The 20,503-nt window shown below is 35.3% G+C and overlaps 1 protein-coding gene across 3 annotated transcripts; it reads right to left on the reverse strand.

Annotated features, from left to right (window-relative positions):
• Window positions 1-557: 557 nt before the first annotated feature.
• IFT52 (intraflagellar transport 52) lies at window positions 558-19,414 on the reverse strand. 3 transcript variants are annotated; one of them, XM_081323663.1, is made up of 15 exons: window positions 19,254-19,414; window positions 18,479-18,828; window positions 16,654-16,778; window positions 16,397-16,484; window positions 13,703-13,832; window positions 12,580-12,655; window positions 12,406-12,477; window positions 11,412-11,538; window positions 10,287-10,373; window positions 9,665-9,733; window positions 6,611-6,765; window positions 5,240-5,327; window positions 4,406-4,514; window positions 2,601-2,746; window positions 558-759 (listed from the first exon to the last, which is right to left on the reverse strand). In XM_081323663.1, exons 3-15 carry the CDS (start codon window positions 16,770-16,772, stop codon window positions 712-714), a joined length of 1,314 nt encoding a protein of 437 aa, XP_081179789.1. In that variant the 5' UTR covers window positions 16,773-16,778; window positions 18,479-18,828; window positions 19,254-19,414; the 3' UTR covers window positions 558-711. The 3 variants fall into 3 exon arrangements, with proteins under 3 accessions (XP_081179789.1, XP_081179788.1, XP_081179790.1); XM_081323662.1 differs by lacking the exon at window positions 18,479-18,828 and having other exon boundaries at window positions 19,254-19,348; XM_081323664.1 differs by lacking the exons at window positions 12,406-12,477; window positions 12,580-12,655; window positions 13,703-13,832; ... (2 more) ...; window positions 18,479-18,828; window positions 19,254-19,414 and adding an exon at window positions 12,129-12,360.
• Window positions 19,415-20,503: the final 1,089 nt, after the last annotated feature.

The raw sequence follows: 20,503 nt of genomic DNA on the forward strand, positions 1-20,503 counted from the left end.
ATTTGAATTAGGTTTAATATATTGTATGATCCTAGGAGATGGTGTTTTAGTTAAACATTGTTTGAAAGAAACCATGGCAAACAAAGCATGATGTGTGAATCCCAAGTATTGGTGCAGCATACCTTCATATATTTGTAAGGAATAGTAATGAAATTCTTTATAATAATGTAGCCTGGTTATTAATGCTTTAGTCTGAATTAAATGTAAGAGTAAAATTTATTAAATATTTTTTCCAAAAATAGATATTATAAGGTCTCGTATGCAAATTGGGCAGCTCTGTGACAATTCCCATTTTACTTATTTTTATACAAATAGGTCTCATTATACATATTTATATTGCTCAGAAGCATTTGTAGAGAACAAAGTAATCAGTAAAGTAAATGATCTATTTAAAAACACATTATATATATATATATATATATATATATATATATATATATATATATATATATATATATATATATATATATATATATATATATATATATATATATATATATATATATATATATATATATATATATATATATATATATATATATATATAATTTGCCTCTAAGACAGTTTCTTATTCAAAATTTTAGACTATCTTCTTATTTACAACATAGTGAAGGTGTAGATAATTGGCAGATGACAGTAATCATGTGCTTGTTCAATAAATTATGATTCCTCTTCTCCCAAAAAGGAGACATTGTTTATGCTTTGGATTGTTCAGAAACCATCCTGGAATCCAACTTCACTTGTATCTATATCATGTTCCTTTAAGAAGAAGAAAAAATAAAGTACATCATACATCATTCTGGACTCTCCCAGTTTTTAAAATTTAAAAGATATCATTGGAAAATATTTTAATTATCTGAAATTGACTTTAGTAAACAAGAATATTTAGAAATACTTCATCAGTAATTCAGCTCATCCTATTAACTACCTAACTTTGTTTTTTCTCCGTATTGTACTGCCTCTAAAATTCTGGGATATTCCCTAGTCATATAAATCAATGTACATAGAACTATTCTCAGGAATACTGCAGTATGGCATTTGCTTTTTAAAGAGAGAATAATCTTTACAAGGAGACCCTGGAGAGATTAGGCACTTCTCATAACACTGGCCACTTCTGCAAATATCATATAAAAATACTGGTACAGACTGTACTTTGTATAGTGTACGGCTGCTTTCATAGCATTACAGCTATATTATATTATGTTCAGTTGTGAAATACTTCATGAAAACAATTTGAAATGTTCTGAGATAACCAGGCCTAAATATAAGCACAAATTAAAATGATTAAGAAATTAGATGTATCTTGCAGGTTTTCTCAAATCATCATCTCCTTCTTTTAAGAGATAATCTTGGTACAGAATAATGTTTTCAACAAGACTAAAATCTAATCAGCTTATTTCTATCTAATATGCAGTCACAAATATAAAATGCAATCTGGTTTATGCACAAAAGTTAGATCTAAAATTTGAAGAGGAAGGAAGAAATACATAAATGCAGTCTATATGGGAGCATCACTACATTCATGCATATGCAACTTCATTTGGGCCACATAATTTTAAATAGAGCTATACTATAAAAAGAAATACGGCCACTTACAATGATTTGAAAAATCAGCAAAAAGCAAAATTTTAATTCTCACATACTCAGTGATCATCATCCCTGCACATCTTCCCATGAAAGTTTAAATAAACCATAAAATATCTCCTGGACATACTTATACACTCACACACACACCTACACACAACATACAGTTATTTGGGGGTGGGGACAATATTGGGCTAATATAAATATTGTATGATAATAATATAACAATTATTATAACAATATAAATATTGTTAATATTGTAGCCCAATATTGTTTATATATGGGTCACAGTTCCTAAGGAGATGGATCCTGTTGACCCACTGGCCACAAGTTAAAAAGATTTAACTTGTAGATTGTTGTTTTACAGAAGCAAGAATACATAATTATTTTTACCTTGAAAAATTATCCAGTATTATTTCAATATTCATAATTTAAAATCAATCTATGATTTTATTATGCTACTTCCAAGCTAGCATGCAAAGATCTAGAAGGTATCCACTTTCCCAGCAATATAATTTTATATTTTCCTGTAAGAGAGTCCTCATTTAATGTCATTAATTGAATGGAACACCCCTTTGTTAAGTGATATGGTCTTAAGTTGAAAAGCCATTGTCCACACCACTTAGCAATGGCAGTTTTGGCAGTTGCAGTTGTTAAGTGAGGACTACATGGGTCACATGACCACAACATACGATTTTCCAGCAACTTCCCCATTGACTTTCACAAATCTGACCCATGGAAGGTCACAAATCACAATCACATGACTGTGGGATGCTTTAAAGTCATAGCTGCGAACCAGGTGCCAAGACTGCGATCACGTGATCATGATCATGAGTAGTAGTTATTTACCATTGATCCTTGTACTTATGACATGACAGCCATAAGTACAAGGATCAATGATAACTACTACTCATTCAGCACCATCATGTTTGAATGGTTGCTGAACAGTGGTCATTAAATGAGAACTATCTGTAAAACCATTATATATGTCTAGAAGGAAAATGTTCAGTAATTACTTGATTTAGCTTCTTGAACTCCACCACTTGAAAGAAAATATGTTCCAGTATATGCTTGGCATCTTGCTGTTCCTTTGGCAGTTTATTAGTTACCCCAAGAATATCACCACATTTTCTGACATAGAATTCCAGATCATCTTCAGTACCTGATAAAATACAGAGAAGTATGACTACACATACATGCAAATATTATCTGGAGCCATGATACCTATTTCTGTAAAGAATTTATAACACCTCATCTTCTAAAGAGCGTAAGAAAAGTAGTTTGAAGCATCTGTTTTATAACTGATAAAAATCGTCACAATTATATGTGAAAGAAATAGTTAACATCAACTACGTTTTTTCATATAAAACAGTAAGTGTTATCTGTCATTCCATCCAAAGTTCACACATTTGTTGCTTTGAGCAACAGGTCTATTTATAAGCAATAATAGCAATAATTGGTAAACTGCAATTGGCTGAAAGGCATTCCGAAAGGATGAAAAGCAAATGAGTTTTATAAAATTCAACAGAGCCTAAATAATCTGATATATTTCAACCAATTTTCAACCACTCTCTTTAAGTTATGGAGTCTGATGTAATAGCAAATTATTAAATATTTTATAACTATTATTTAACTGAAGCAATCAGCAATCTTTCATATTTTGCATACAAAACTATTTTTAAAACTTATTGCTTATGAGTTTGTTGAACAAATTCATTTGTACAACTGAAAAATAAACGAGGATCTAATGGAATGTCATAATGAAATATATTTTCTTCTATTGCATTCATTACATATAAGTAATAATAGGCACTTCCACATGTAATGGACAATCTCTGTTTCAAACACATTGGATAATTTTATTTTGTTTATAACACTAAATCTTATGTTACCATAACTTTACATGAGTTTTCTCTAAACAACAATTATCTACCTTTATTCTACAGATTTTTCTAATATCACAGAAATATTACCCCAATATTCTATAATCTTCTAGTCATGTAGTGTCTCATTATTCCAGTTTACTTTCATATTTTAAAAGCAACTCATGACCAAATATAATTCAGTGTCAAAAGCAGATTTTGTTTATCAAAATAATTCCATTTATTTTTAAAACCATGTTAGTGGAAATATAGTTAAAAATGAATTAAAATATATGCCTTAAAAGTAACACTGCCAAGATTTAATAGAAGTCTTGATAGATGTTCAGAAATTATGTGAAACAATTAGAAATCACTTTGCTAGAGATTTAAAAGAGTACTTTAACCCAAAAGCCAATATGAGATGGTACACATTGCAGTAGCAGATGTACACATACTAATACTTCACATTTTTCTTCAATAGGTGGTCTAGTTACAATACTTCTGATCATCTTAAAAGCCCAAAGTGGTCTAACAACCCTGTTGATCTCTCCAAAAGTAAAGACAACAGAGATTTCCATGTTTCAGTTTGTGGGAAGTCTCTCCTGATCAAGAATTTATGGCTTTGTTCATCGTGTTTTCTTCTCCAATTGCAAGATTTTGGAAATGGATTTTTTGTATCAAATATAGCAATCCCAAAATATAGGATCCCTAAAATAAAATGCCAAATAATGGATTCAAAATTACTTCTATCATAAACCAAGACATGGAGAAATTGTTATTTGGATATTCTCTATTTCTAAATTAACACTTCTAGAGAACATAATAGAAAAGTACAGATCCAAATTTAGCCAACCTTAATTTGAAATCAAAGTCTACTGTGGAGGATTCAAGTTGCCGAAGTACTCAAGCCTTCAGCAAATTAGCTTAGCAACCTCACCGCAAATGTTTGTACTACTCACACTTGTTTGTTATTTGGGCAAGTCGAGCTTTCTCAGAAGAAAAAGTTTCATCCAAATCAAACAAGTCCAGGCTGGGAGGAGGCAACTCTCTGAAGGCTGGTGGAAAAACCTAATACCAAAAAAGGAAACAAACATGTCTGATTTGTCCTTATTTATTCAAAAGGAATATTGGTGTAGGATACTAATCAAACCATTTTAATATGCTTGAGAAAGCTAACAGCTGTTCTATTTATAACCTATTCAAAATCTCTATTTCTGTTACCCTTTATCTGAATTTTTAACCTTTCCCTCAAACACTTGTTTCACCTTTGCTACATCTTTACAAAAGCTGGGAAGTATGGAAATTGTTTAGTAGACTGAGCATGAGTACAACAAGATCCAGAGACACTCTGAACAAATGGGACTATCTAGTGGCTTCTGCCCTTGTAGTTGTGGTGACATGCAGACAACACATATGTATACCTGCCCTTTGTGTCCTGATAATGTACACTTGAGTGACAGAACATAATTAATGTTGTTAGTTTCTGGACAAGATGTTTCACTTTACATATTTTATTGTATTTTATATTTTAAATTTTATATCATATAGTAATACTTATTTTAATTGTGATGCTTCTGACATGAATAAACAAACTTTTACTACAGGTATTCCTATGTTTTATAATGTGGCTCCTATCCATCTTTTGTAATACTCATCACTTAATTTAATGGATGTACTCTGGCTACTTAATTATTTGTTTGACTATGGATCAAATCTTATATACAGATTCAAAGTACTTATTTTCTCTATATATGTATTTTACTGTAGTAACAACAAATGACCCTATTACTCACTGCTGGCTGGAGTACAGGTAAAGGTGTTTCAAACTGTGGCTGAATTAGCTGAAGTGGTTCATATTTCACATTCAGCTGTTCATAAGATCTGTAGAATAAAGTTAGCTTTCATGATCTGATAATAAATGTAAAATATCAAATTGATAATACAGAACATATTACTGAAGCTATGCTCCTAAACACAACTATGAGGAAGTACATGGTATAGAACTGAATGCGGGCAACTTTAATTTAACTCTGCTTACTATAAAAACCCACTTCACAGAAGGTTAATACTTTGACACATACAATTCAAAGTATTCCTAAAACACTTAGCTTCTGATGCAAAACCAGAAACTTATATAGAATTTGAGCAGTAAAGTGCTATTGGTCAAAAAGGAAAAAGTGTTATATATTAAGGCCATAGCCCAGAAACGATCATCCTTAGAACAAATATGGTATCAAGCAACAGGCTAATGAATCACCAATAGGAACTTTTGGTTTAAAAAAGGTACAACTAATTCAGAGACAGATGTATAAACAAAGAAGAGACTGCTATGTTACTGGCTGCACTGAAGAAAAATGGGTATCAGTGCAACAAGTAGCACAGACATGTCAAACACAAGGCCCAGGGGCCGGATCCGGCCCACCAAGTGGTTTCATGTGGCCCACGAAGCCATCCTGGAAACAGTGAGGGAACGGCCCCCACTGCCTTGGTCCTGGCCCAGAGACCCTCCTTCTGCCAGAGACCCTCAGATCTGTCCCACTCCTGCCCAGGCCCCCATAGGCACCCTTGATGCGAACGATGTAGAGCTGGCCACGCCCACCCAGTAGGCCACACACACACTAGCCACGCCCACCCAGTAGGCCACGCCCACCCAGCCCCGAGGGCAACCGCAATACTGATGCGGCCCTCAATGAAATTGAGTTTGACACACCTAAAGTAGCACAACAAGAAAACCCATAGATCCAGGACTCTTTCTCACAATTCTGCTAGGAAATACAGTATTCTACACAGAGGAGAAAAAGATATAAACTTTCCTGGCCGCAGCCCATTATTGTTTGCTCCCCTTTCTGGATCTGGGATGATATAGCACAACACTCATAATCTTAAAAAAATTCTGGTGCATACATGGAAGTCCATTAGCTTATTTGCTTGCTTTCTTGAGTTTTCTGTATATTACTACAATTTTTATTACCCCCTGTCCAAAATAGACCACAATTACATATGCATTGTAGATTTTAGATTTCTATGGCAATCCTTGCAATATTTAAATCCAAGCATCTTATAGCTAATGCTCAATCTCTAAAATGCAAGGAGTATAATTTGTTATTGTGCTTTTCAAGAATAAGATACTATTTTAAGAATAACAAATACTCTCAGATGCTGACTTAATAATTTTGGGAAGTGCTGTAGTATCTAGTTGGTAAATAGACATATCAAACAGTGTTGTAAAATCTCGTGGATTCTCATCTCCTTCTTGCAGACAAACTCGTAATCGTTCTGACAAAGTGGCTATATCAGGAAGCATTGTATAATCGGAAATCTGAAAAAAAAGAGCAAAGTAATAGCTGGGATTTAAAAAAATGGGTGTTAAGATATTTACATATACAATTAAGAAATGTAATATAAAGTTAAGATACGTAAATATAAAATAAGTCTATTTTAATTTCTTATCAAAATGCTATAACTTAGCAGTATGCAGGTAGTCCTAGACTTACATCCACAATTGGGACCAGAATCTAAACAAGGCAATTGTTAAGTGAAGGGCACCCAATTTTACACTCTTTTTTTCCATGCATATTAAGCAAATCACTGCAGTTTTTTTGGTGAATCACATGGTGATGAAGCAAATCCAGATTCCCCATTGATTATGCTTCTTTGAAGGTGGCTGGGAAGGTTACAAATGGCAAATCACATAGCCCTGGCACACTGCGACCATTGTATCTACATCTTGATTGCCAAATGCCCAAATTTTGATCACATGACTGTGGGGATGCTGCAACAGTCCTAAGTGCAAGGACTGGTTGTAAATCCCTTTTTTCAATGCTGGAGAACTTCAAACAACTGATTGCAATTTGAGGACTACCTGTAATTCAAAACCAATCTGTTCCATCTTCAAACTATGAACAAATACATCTCTTAATGCAAAACTTTTGAATAAAAAACTGCTTTAAATAGCAAAATATTTTGGTCAGAATATACTTGTGTTAACACTGATTTTAAAATTATTTTACTTTTTGTTGTGAAATCCAACTTGGAAGGGCGATAGTGAAAGTGAAGCATTGAACATTAAGTGAGACAAAGCACAATCATATATTGTATATTAAATCAAATAAAACTTTTTACTTAAACTGTGACAAGTTATTAATCAGGCTAAATACTTTTGTGAATCTGACAATATATTTTCAATATAATCTAAATATGTCAAAGATCATAACAAATTATTGAAACTTGGACATGGTAATTATAATATTTCAATAGGGAGTGGCATAATTCTCCCAGCTATAAAAATTTTGAAGCTATCCAACATGTCCTGTATACTGGTCCTATTTTAAATATATAAAAATAGGAAAAGACATACATGTGATTCAAAATTTCATTCTGAAGCATAGTTTTGCCCTAGGTAGTATGGCTAGAGCTTAGTCAGAGAAAAAAAATAGGTTTTCATTATATGCCATAGAGTAATGCTGCACAAGACAAAACAATACAAGGATAACATGTCCATTCTGAAATTTACATGGGAAAAAAATTATTGAGACACGTTAGCACAAACATGTCTAGATGTATTCTTATTGAGAGAAAATGTATTTTTTGAACAAGCAGCTCATGTTCTAGAAGTCTTCAGACAATTTGCCCTGATAGCATAATCTCATCTGATACTGTATATTTCATAACTGTTTAAATTTTTAGATATTTCATGGGCCCAGTAATTAAAAAGCTTTTTGTTAAAACATTAAGGGTGCATGCAGATTGATGCCACTATTTTTTAAAGATTTAGAATTCTACCAGAAATGAAATTGCCTCTATGAACAATATATTGCTGAGTTTTGCTAAGGACAAATGCCTGAAATCAACTATTCTAAAATAGTTGTATGTTTTTTGTAATTAAATAATCATCCAATAGAATGTGTGAAGTCATTCAAGTACTGAAGCAACTCTAAACTCCATGCCAATTGTTATCCTAAAAGCACAAAAATCCGTGTCAAATCTCCATTTTTTTTATTTCTTCAAAGGAATTCAATTTGCATCTGCAGCGCTCAAAGTTTTTTTATGGACAAGGCCCATACTGAATTTCTCTTTGGAGCTCAGATGGGCCCATTCAGGTCATTTTCCTCAAAATGGGCACAGTTCCAATTTCCAAGGACCATCTTCCAAGCCTCCCATTGCATTCCTAACATGGTACTGCACAGTAAAGCCAGTTCAATACCATATTATTAAAGCACTGACTTGGACATTTTCTGACCGGCTTAAGTTAGTCTTCTTTCCCACTGGTCTGGCTCCTCTAATCCTGGTTGAGAACTTTAATTCCTCTTGGAACCAGGTATTCTATGAGAAACTAAAATTCTTTGGGTTTTCAACGGCTCTGAATAAGTACTATCCACTCTTAAGTAGCCTGCTCTCGATTTAAACATATAAATTACCTATTATCTTTTGTTTGTATTTCTGAGCAGATGTACTCATCTATTCTGCTCAGTAAAATACTTCAACCAAGTAACACACCCAAATTCAGAAGTTTTTTTCTTTGATGAAAGTTAATGTCCTCCCAACAGTGTTACTGAAGGGAGATGCTGACATGTTCAGCTTGAGGGAAAGTTGTACTCCTGCAGTGGAGGAACAATTCACATGATGAATCATGTTGTTCTGCATTACTTCTACTAAGATAAATCTCAGCAGGAGATGCTATTTCCATCCATTGTTCCAGCTGTTATGATCAGTTCAGCCTGACTCCATCTTACAGAATGTTGCTAAGTATATTGTTTTACTGTCTGCGCAATATGCCTCAATCTGTCTTTAAGCAGTTACTACCTCCTTAAAGAATTATGGGTAGAGGTAAATGTAGTTATTTGTCCAGCTGATCATTTATACTTATTATGTTTTTAATTAGCCTTGGATATGTTCTTTTTATTTAGGAATTATATTTTTTACCTTAAATTGATTCATTACATTTATAGCCTTAATTTCTTTAAGGCTTAGGATTACACTAAAAAGAAAACCACATGTTAAGTACGATATGTTGCACTAATTTTTTAACTGCAATATTAAATTTCAAATATTTATCTGAAAATAAAGAATTATAGCTTGTCCTTCAAACTTATGTTTAGGACAAAAGTGATCTATCATTTCCATTACATGATGCCTTATGAATTTGTAATATTTTTATAAGAACTTATGGTTTGTGCAATAAAGCTTATGTACATCAACACATACACATATACACTTACTTCTGGATCTTCTGCATCTATCTGATTTAAATGAATGTCGTTTGTTGTAAGCCACTGGAAAAGTACTTCCTAAGAAACCACATAAATTTGTTACATTTGTAAGGTATTTAAGCAAACAACTATTATTAAAAACCTGGCCCCACAAGACAACTTTATCTCTGTGAAAGTACCATTAATGGGCTTTAAAACTTTTTTATTATATTAGTGAATTAGCCTAGGAGTGACGCATTAAGTGTTTAAAATTACTTGAATTGCCTGAAAAATATTATACCTGAATAAAATGCATTTTCCCCAATTAAAGTAACTGTACTGGTCAAGGAGCAAAGAAAAAATGGTTTTCAGGAAAAAATGTAACACAAAAATTGGCTAGTTTAGCATCAGTATATCAAAAAAGAACAAGAATATGGTATATTTGATTGAAGCAGTATATAAGTCACATAAATTCATGCATGCATGCATAAACACATAATAAATAAAGGTCTGAAGAAAAAGGATAAAGCAGCAAATCTTTCCTCTTGCATTGGTTTAAGTAGGTCCACTGTGTCACATTGAGCTTCTGGAAAAAAATTACCAATCTTTCATTTGAAAAGACATAGCATTCTAAGATTAAACAATGACTCACCATGATCTTGGTATTTTCTTCTTTTTCCAAATACTGATCACTGAACATATGACATGATCCCAATACTGCTAATTTGCCACCTTGAGTCTATCAAATAATAAATGTAGGACAGCACATTTATGAACCATACTTATCTAAGGGAACATCAAAAACATGCTATCTAGATTAAGTTAATTCAATTTTAAAAGTCGGGTATATTTTTTATAACATGTAGGTGATATAATAAAGAGATCTAATCAACATAAAGATCTGAACAATTGCTGGTTATTGTGATGTTATTACAATTAACATCATTTTGTTGGCAAACAAAGATTAATCAAGATTTAAAGCACCACTTTTAAGTTTACTTTTCTTGAGCCAGTAAAAAATTCAAAACTATGAACAAAGATTCCTTATTTTCTTGTTCGTTTTAACTGATCTGAGAAACAGACAATAGATACTGCAATAAAATAGGCAATTAGATTTTTTAAAAAAATAATCCTCCAACACTCACTTCATTTACACACACACAAAAATACTGCATCTCTCCCCCTCCCTCTTTCTCTCTCTCTCTCTCTCTCTCTCTCTCTCTCTCTCTCTCTCTCTCACACACACACACACACACACACACACACACTCCTGTGTTTGTATTCTGACCTGACTGACTGCAAATAGCTGACATCTAGGCCTCAAGATTAGGTCTAGATTTTAATAATAATGATAATCACTATACTGTATTATAGTCAGGCAAAAGCTATCAAAACCACTTCTGAATAGTCTCAAACAAAAATGTTATTGCTAATGCTCTATGCTACAAGAATCTCACCTGACTGACTGCATTCCCTAGGGAACAGTTAAGATAAGGCTTCAAGGATTCTGGGGCTGGTCAGGCCTGTGCCGCTTTCTGCAGTGCAAAGACTCTAAACTCAGCTTCTTCTTAACACCTCCCTCCAGTTTAGCAGGAGATTCCACGACAACTTTACATTGAAGTGTTTTAATAATAGCAATATCTATTTCTAACAATTGCTAAACCAGATGGGGAAGGGAATAGGGTTGTCACACTATTTTCAAATGGCAAAATACGGAGGAAATATAATTTATCATAAAGAACTAAAGTTGGACAGAAATTGTAACTCAGTAACACACCTTGTAAGGATAAAAAGCCAATATGGGTCTATTAAGAGGAAAACAGACAGAGCCTGTAGACAGAACAGCCACTGCAGGTTTCATCACATTTAATGTAGCACCAAACGGATATACAAAAGTGAGAGCCCTGGAAAAAGGATGCAAAGAATGTCATAGCCAATTTTAAAATGTTGTAGCATTGTGCATTTCTAGATACAATATACTGTAGCAATACTTCTCACTTTAAAAAAATAGCATGTGCAATGTAGCATACAACAGGGCTTTTCAACCAGTGGTACAGGTACCTGTGGTATATTGGCACCTGGCAGGTGGCACGTGACTATCCTAGAAAGGTGGTAGGGGGGATGGGGAATGGCAGGACCACACAAGCCTGACGAGAGATGGCTGGAACTGCAGGGCTGTCAGGGCTCAGCGGAAGCACCAGGATCAACGCTTCTTCGGGGCTGTCGGCTCAGTGGAAGCGCCAGGATCAGCGCCAGGCTCCAGCTGGAACTCGGAGCTGATCCTGGCGCTTCTGCTGAGCCCAGAAGAAAAGCCGATCAGCTGGAATGTTGCAGCATCTCCGGGGTCTTGTGATTTACATCCAGATGCTTGGCAACTGATTCAGGCTCTTGTGAAGTGACCAAAACCTGCTGCAACCACCCAGCAGACAGGTGGAATAAAAACCAAACACCCCCCACCCCACCCCCGCTGCCAATCCTCAACAGAAATGCTTACAACAATGAAAACCTTGGACAGGAGGAAGAGTACTGCTGGGCGGGCAGGCAGGTGTCTTGCTCGGCTGTGGCTTGGGGGGCACTTTTTTCAGTGCCATTGCAACTGTTGTAAGTCGAGGACTACCTGTACTTCATCACTTTTTTCCTTTGTTTTGGTTTTTTTTTGGTCAAGTTTTTGACACCTTGCTAGACGACTGGTGGTACTTGGATGTTGCCATATCCTAAAAGGGATACAATGGGTGAAAAGGTTGAAAAGACCTGGCATACAAGATACTTACTGTGAATCATTTCCACCAGTATCTTCATCTATTATCCCAGTCACTGTTTTTCCTGCAGCTCTGCTGATTTCCCTTATTGGGGGGAAATACAAAATCAACCAAGATTAATATTTTATAATACAGTAATTTAAATAAAATTTGCCTGCAATGACCTATTGTCCACAAAGGACTTACCGATTTAAAACTCCATTAGACACCAAGGCTTCTTTAGGATGGAAATATTTATAATACACATTTCTCACCACAGAATCTTAAAAGAAAAAAAAAGAAGTGCAATGCTTCAAGATATAGATTCCATTTCATGGCCATAATTAATTCTATTTCAAATCATGAATCTATGTTCATGGGTGGATATACAATTCTAGCAAAATAAAAATATGCAGTCAAAATAAATGAGAGAAGTATAGTGGGACAGGGACTCTCTTTAGTGGCCCACTTTAATAGCTCTCTTGTTGCTTTCATGCTCTGGGTGCTGCTACTGTAACAAACACGTTGCAGCTTGGCATGCTAGCCACTATAAACCAAGAAATGTTATCTCACACTGGAGCATATATGTATGGAGCATGGAATAGGTAGCAGGAAACTTACAGCACAAATAGAATAGTTGTAGCAAACAAAGGCAGTATGGCAGAGTATGTTTAACTAAAAATCATACTTACTGTCTGTCCAATTAGAGTGTAGGAGTGCAACCATATCAAATATGAAATTTTCAGATGTCAACTTAATATTTATTGAGATGTCAACTTATTTATTCCTTTATTTAATACATTTATTTCCTGCTTCCTAAATTTATGTGTTTCATTCATTCATTCCAAAAATTTATCTCTGCCTGAAATCAATCAGATTCTAGGCAGCTTATAGAAATCATTAAAAAATATCAAAAAATAAATTATAATATACAAAACTAAATATTTACAATTAAGAAGCATCATCACAGTTCATACAGTGCCATCTCTAAGTGGTTTACCACAACATAAAGGAAAACAGACAACAAATTGAAATAATATAAAAACAATGCAATGAAAAAGGGGTATGGGGAAAACAAATTCAAAACATAAACATCAGTTATGTTCTTGTACAGAATTATTTCCAAAATCAACAGACATTAAGAATAAAAAAGCTTGTGAAATCTACAACCAAAATTGTCTTTCTTTTTTAGACTAACATTATTAGTCTGGATGTGAAATTATGCTGAAATAGATATTGAGTTGTAATTTGTTTTCTATTTTGAACTAGGAATTTGGATACATTCTGAAAACTGTAAAAGTAGCAATCCTTTTTTTATGTCATTTATTACCATTATTGACCATGATTCCGAACTCTTCTAATAAAAAGTTGATGTTAGTATCGTAACGAGATTCACCACCTTCTCCCAGCATCACCAAGACATTCCCACCACTTTCTAGATATTTCTTCAGAACCTCAAACTGAGAAGGAAAAAAGGCAGAAAAAACTAGTCTTATTGATAGAAAGTTTCATACTTTTTTCTTAGTCAAATTGCCACTTGAATATTAAGACAGTCTACATGACTTATAATACTTATATTTTTAATATTTCCAATGTCTCATTTCCATTTAAAACATGTATCTGTTTTAATAAGAAAATGATCAGATTAATCCTACAATTTTATTATATTTTAAAAAGTCAAATAGAAATTTATAAGCTAATAAAAAAAATGTATCGGCGCATAGCAAAATATGCACATAGCCCTTTCTTCTTTACCATTCTGTTTATCTAACAAAATATAAATCTTATGATTAATATTTAAGTTCTTCTCAATATTTAAGATATAATTGACTTCCGGTGGCTCCGCAGCGCCAGAGACAGCCTTCCCGGGCTGCCCGCGGCTCAGCTGTGTGATTTTTCGCCCGAAACAGCGCCGATCAGCTGTTCGGGCGAATTTGAAGCCCCCTCCTCAGGAGAAGAGGAGGGGGTGAGCCCCCAGGTAGGGGTTGAGTTCTCCGGGGCCGCCTGAGCTTGGAGCTTGGGCGGCTGAAGGATTGAACTCCCCCGTAGCCTGGGCTGCTCCCAGCTGGCTAGCGTCTCTGCTCCGGATTTCATGGAGCAGAGCCAAGCGTCTGCGACCATCCCTGCTTGAAGGAGAGACTATGAAAGGAAAAGAGCAGGCAGAGCAGTACAAGAGGGAAAGATGAAGAGATGAAGAGGATTATCTTATTTTACTCTCGAGCTGGATGGACTTTGCTTAAAACTTAAAGTGAAAGTGCGTCACAATTGTAAGTAAAAGATGGCGGCTAAACCTCCCCCTAGAACTTTTCGGAGTGCTGGAAATTCTCCGGTGCAACAACAATCATTACTGCAGGCGTTGCATTCTCCAGATGTATTGACATCGAAGGACCTTGAAAAACATACCCAGTTAATTTTGGAGTCAATGGGTGTTAAATTTGTACAGATGGAGGAGAAATTGGAGAAATTGGAGCAGAGAATGGAAGAAAGGATGGAACAGAAATTCAGAGAGATGAAGGTAGACATTTTGTCCTCAGTGCATAAAGTAGCTAAATGTGTGGAGGTGCTGGATGACAAAGTGGAAGATTTGACTCAAAAGAATGCTATATTAGAAGCAAAAGTACTGGAAATTGAAGATTTAAAAGATAAAATGGATAGCGAACTGAGTCTGGCTCAATTTTACCAGATGCAGTTTGCTGTTAGAATTAGAGGCCTAAAAGAGAATATTAAGGAAGATTTAAAGCAGCTGGTTTCTGAGGCTTTTGAGGTGGTATTGAACCATCCAGCATCTGAAATAAAACAAGGCATGGACAAAGTGTTTCGTGTGAACTCGTGGATTGCTAAACAGAGAAAGTTGCCTAGAGATGTGGTGGTTTATTTTGTAAAAAGGGAAATTAGAGATGAAGTTATACAAGCTGCCTATGATACTAAAGTTGTGATTGCTGGTCAAGAAGTTTTGGTTCTAAAAGAAATTCCTCCAAAGATTTTAAAGAGAAGGAAGGACTTTATATTTCTTGTGCAAGAGCTCAAGCAAAGAGATATAAGGTTCAGATGGGAGATCCCAGCTGGGTTGAGCTTCATGTATGAAGGCAAAAGGTACTGTTTGGGTACTGTGAAGCAAGCGCATGATTTTTACAACAATGTCTTAAAAGCAACCTCATCAACACTTTTGGAAGCTGCAGAGGGATCTGGAGAAGGAGAACATCAAGAGGATGAAGATGGACAGATAGACGAGAATGGTACAGGAGGAGATCAAGCTGCAAATCTTTTGGATGACCCTAGAGAACAGAGGGTGACGCGTGCTGCCTTAAAACGCTCAAAAAAGATAAAAAAATAAGACCAGTAGAAATCTATGGAACTTCCACAACACACTTACAGTCAAGTGGTAGTTGTGTTTTTAAGAGTTTTGGGATGATATGTATGGTAACAGAATCTTCAATTTGGAATTAATGGACAATTTACTACAGAGGAAGAGGTAGAAAGTTTTGTGGGTTAATGTGGGTTAATTAGTGTAAGAACTATCTATTATAGCCTATTTTGGCTAGAGAGGTTAATAGGGATAGGTGCTTGTGATGTGTAAATGAGAATTTGTTTAGGAAATAGTGAATTGTGGAAGAACATAGATGGGAATGATGCTAGTTTTCTTTTATTTTAGTTCTTTATACATATTTAGTATTATTAAGGATTGGTTTACTCTATATAAGCTAGAGAGTGATGGATTTTAGAGTTTATAATTGTTAGTATATGATTGTTTATGATTGCTTTTTAGATATATACCTTGTATTCTGCTCTGGGAAGTCGGGGGGGGGGAGGGGGGGAGGAGGGGAAGTAGGGGGGGAGGTAGGGGAGGGAGGAGGGAGAGGGGGAGGGGGGGAGATAGGGGGGAGGTGGGGAGGGGAGGAGGGAGGGGGAAGGGGGGTTTTTTGGGGGAAAACTGTATTTTAAAACTTTTCAATAAAAAAAAATATTTAAGATATAATTAACCCATGGATAATAAACAGATAATGTACTTAACGCTAGCACATACTTCAGCAGCTGTAAACTTTTCTCTGGGTCCTGCAGTAATCCACACTTTTACTCCTGAAAGTTTCTCTGAAGTGATTTCATCTTTTAAGCTAGGAATGATTAAACAAGAAATCTTACTCCACCATTTAAAAAAGAAAAAAAAAAGAAATGCAATCTGTTTTAAGGAAAACTTTATGACATATTTATTAGTTTATCAGATATATATCAGAAAAAATATAGATTTCAAAAAACACATAAAATACTATGAATTCCACATACCTCTGTATTTTCCAGTTACTACGAAGTTTTTTTTGTAAAATTCTGTAACCACTGTTCATAGTAAAAATTTCCTTTTTGGAAGCATTGAATATAATAATATTTCGAAGATCTCCCTCCATAATTATCTTAAAGATAAAAAAGTACAATTACATAAACAAAGAGCAAATGTTATAAATATCAATTACTGTATATTGTATATAGCTTAATATGCAATATAGTATTTTTTAAAAAACAAGATTAAATTTGTTATCTTGCTTAAAGCAATTCTAAAAACAATATTATTAGGCACCCAGAATCAGTTGAGACAGGGAGTCATATATATTCAACAAACAAATGAAATTATGAGAGTAAAATTGATCTAAAATTTATAACAAATAGTAAACATTCATAATATTTTCAATTATATTTCCTCTCTAAAAACACTATATTTACATAACTTATTTATTTATTTATTTATTTATTTATTTATTTATTTATTTATTTATTTATTTATTTATTTATGGGATTTATATCCCGCCCTATCTCCCGAGGGACTCAGGGCGGCTAACAACAACAGAACTTAAAGGTCTCTGTACAGTAAATTAAAAATAAAAATTTGAAATAAATTAAAAGTCCTGCTGTTAAGGGAACCGAATATGCATATAATTTGAAAGTGGCATGTTCAGAATTAGGATATCCAAAATTCTAATGTTAGGGTTTCAGTTTGAAAGACATCCTTATTGCCCACTGAAATTTTCCTTTTTTGGGAGGAAGGACTGCTATATAATTTACAAGAAATGAAGAATTAAAAAATTCTGTTTAAAGCAAAATGCAAATTCCTTTTAAGTAAATGAAAAAACTTTATTTAAATATCATTTTTTCCACACATTCCACTAAGTAATGAACAAATACTGATTTAATCATAGACAGCCATTATGAAATTATCCTCAATGACAAAAATATATTATTAGAACAGAGAGGCCAAACAACTTCAAAAACTTGAATAGATTCTGAGAATTATAGCTGCACGAAAGAAAATAGTAGATTCTTTAATGTAATTCTTTGCATCTTCTCTGGATTATAATTCTTGATGAAAAAACATGAATGACATTGCCAGACAATCGCACAATTTATGCAATGTAGCTATGCATTTGCAGCTAGAAAAATGTAAGGAATTATATTGATCAGTCTATGCCTGTTCTTGAGGAACAGAATTAAAGGCTGGCTCATACATAATTAGGGCTACCAAATGTCCTAAAAAAGGGTGACTTGTTCTAATGGGCTCCATCTGGCCGGCAAAGCATTAAAAGTAAACATTGTCTGGCTTTTTTAGTATCTACAAACTAACCTTTCCTGAGCAGCTTTTCTCTGCAGCACAACCTTCCCTAAAAATAGTCATTGCAACTCTAAGCTCTGACTAAAATTGACCCATCTTTAATCAGTTACATGCCAACCCTTTTCTTTCTCCTAATGATTTCCAGAGCATTCTTGACATTCAAAAACTTTTCTGATGGTAGAAAAAATAATTTCATATTCACGTAGGCCACCGACCTTTTGCCCCCGATGCCAAGAAAGTTAAATAGTGTGTTCTCCTATGCCCCTTTCTAATTGTCTATGAGCAATTTGACCTACAGGTAATGATGGCATGGTGTAAAAATCTACCCATTATAGTTTATGATCTGCAACAAACCATGGTAAAAACCATCTTCAGCAAGCCAGAGTAAAAACTATTGTTCTATATTTAAATTATTTATTAGATGTCCACACAGGAGAAAATTATCACGTTCTCTGTGGTTGTCTTCCTATGTTGCTAACAGGGGATTAGAGAGACATTTAGCATGCCTACCTTCGACAGAAAAGAATTGCCCAAAGACACCTGGTGGTTTTGTTCATCACACTGGTGTTAGAAACGAGGCTTTTGTTCATCACACTGGTGTTAGAAACGAGGCTCCTTGCTAAGGAAGCGTTGCCACCTATTCTCCATCAAGGGGCTGATGAAAAAAGATTTCCTTCTTTTGGCAGGAAGAGGAGGCTCTTTGCATCCGTTTAATTCAGGAGTGGGGAATCTCTTGTCTTCCAAAAGTTGCTAAACTACCGTTCCCAGCATCCCTGGCGATGCTGGTCCGGTTCCAGCAGCAGCAGTTAAGAGCTTACAGTTCCTCAGCCACACTTTTAACATTTCAGCAACGGTTGGGACTGGGAGGAATAAAGGAGTAAACCTTAACACACAAAAAAATTGGGGGAACTTCCTCTCTGAGGTAGCGCAAGCATTGCAAAAATTATCTTCCAGCAACAGCGCCATGCCCAAAGAAAAGGGACGTTCGAGCCTCCGCTGAAACGGGCTGTACACATCACAAGGCCGGCCCTGTTTTCCTCCATGTAAATCAGGGGTCTTCAAACTTGGCCCTTTTATGACTTGTGGACTTCAACTCCCAGAATTCCTCAGCCAGCGTGCCTGGCTGAGGAATTCTGGGAGTTGAAGTCCACAAGTCATAAAAGGGCCAAGTTTGAAGACCCCTGATGTAAATGGACCACATATGCAAGGACGGCACGTGAGCGTTTGTAGTGAGTCTGCAACATATTACTAACTCACCCTTCCCTTCCCAAGGAAATTCATTTACCTGCGGAGTCGCCACCATTTTTGTCGCGGTTCCTCGATTATGAAACCTTGGTGGCGGCAGCAGCAGCAGCAGTAGTAGCAACACCCGGTAACTAAGGGCCGCTCCACCCTAGCAACGCGATTCTCTTTCTGCGCGTGCGCGGAACGCGGCTTAACTGTAAAACTCCGGAGGGGAGACAAAAAGTGAAAGAAAGGATTGATGACATCTGATCCGGGAATGTTAGAGACTCGCAGACTTGGAACTGTTTCAGGGGAGGACTTCGCCGGTGGAATCCTCCACTGTTGGAAAAAGGGGGAGCTTCTGGGAATCTGCTATCGCAAGACGAGGGGGGAAATGCTTTCTCCGTCCCCGCCTTTAGCATGAACAAAGAACAATTAAGAATATTAATTAGAATTTAGAATTTCTATTAATCCTTCTAGCTTATTTACTGGAAAATCTATAGCTGTTTACGCTTTCTAAGAAAAATGTTCCATAACAAGAGGCAAGAACTGTAAAGTACTGCACAGTAGTGGCCTGATTCCTGTGTACCCTATCAAAAATACTTTATTTATACTCTGATGGAAGTCAGCACCGACCCACCCTCTTAGAGAAGGAAATATTTTGAGGGGATATTTAAAAAGGACAGAATATTTTATTTTCCCAAAGGAATAATGAAAAATCTTAGGCAAAGACAGTTCCAAGTCTCCCTCCCCCAAGCAGAAACCATGCAGGCCAGCTTTTAGAAATGTAGATTTGATAATCCTTTCAGAAAGACTGGAGCCAGGAAGCTTGGAGCTGATGGCATTAGAAAGACAAAGATCCCTAGAACCAATAACCCCTCACCCAAAAAAAAATCTAATACAGGACATAGCCACAGCCCCTGGGAAGCCTTTGTGACCTAATAGGTCTTTTCCAATGAGTTCTCACTTCAAATTTAGTGGCCAAAATATGTGAGCTTCAGCTTCAGTATTTGTTCTTCCAAAGAACGGTCAGGGTTGCTTTCCTTTAGGATTGACTGATTTGATTTCCTTGCAGTCCAAGGACCTCTCAAGAGTCTTCACTTGAATGCTAGCCAATATTTATAGACTAAAATATTGTCAGCCTTCCCTAATTTAGCACCTTATAGGAAAATTAACCATACTGTGAATTCTACAAGTTCAAATCCTGACGTAACTGATGGATTGGTGAAGGCTGATTAAACTATAACATCCCACTATGATAAGACACAGATGTCAGGGCAGAAAAGTTTCTGTTGAAAATGTCATATTGTT

This window comes from Vipera berus (assembly GCF_964194415.1).
Source record: "Vipera berus genome assembly, chromosome: 3".
In the NCBI taxonomy this organism is placed as follows: Eukaryota; Metazoa; Chordata; class Lepidosauria; order Squamata; family Viperidae; genus Vipera; species Vipera berus.

Coding starts and splice junctions, on each gene's coding strand:
- IFT52 (XM_081323662.1), bottom strand. Junction 12,656..13,702: donor CGGAATCATGGTCAATAATG/GTAATAAATGAC, acceptor TTTTCTTTTAAG/ATTCTGTGGTGAGAAATGTG. Junction 760..2,600: donor AGTTCAAGAAGCTAAATCAA/GTAATTACTGAA, acceptor TTCTTCTTAAAG/GAACATGATATAGATACAAG.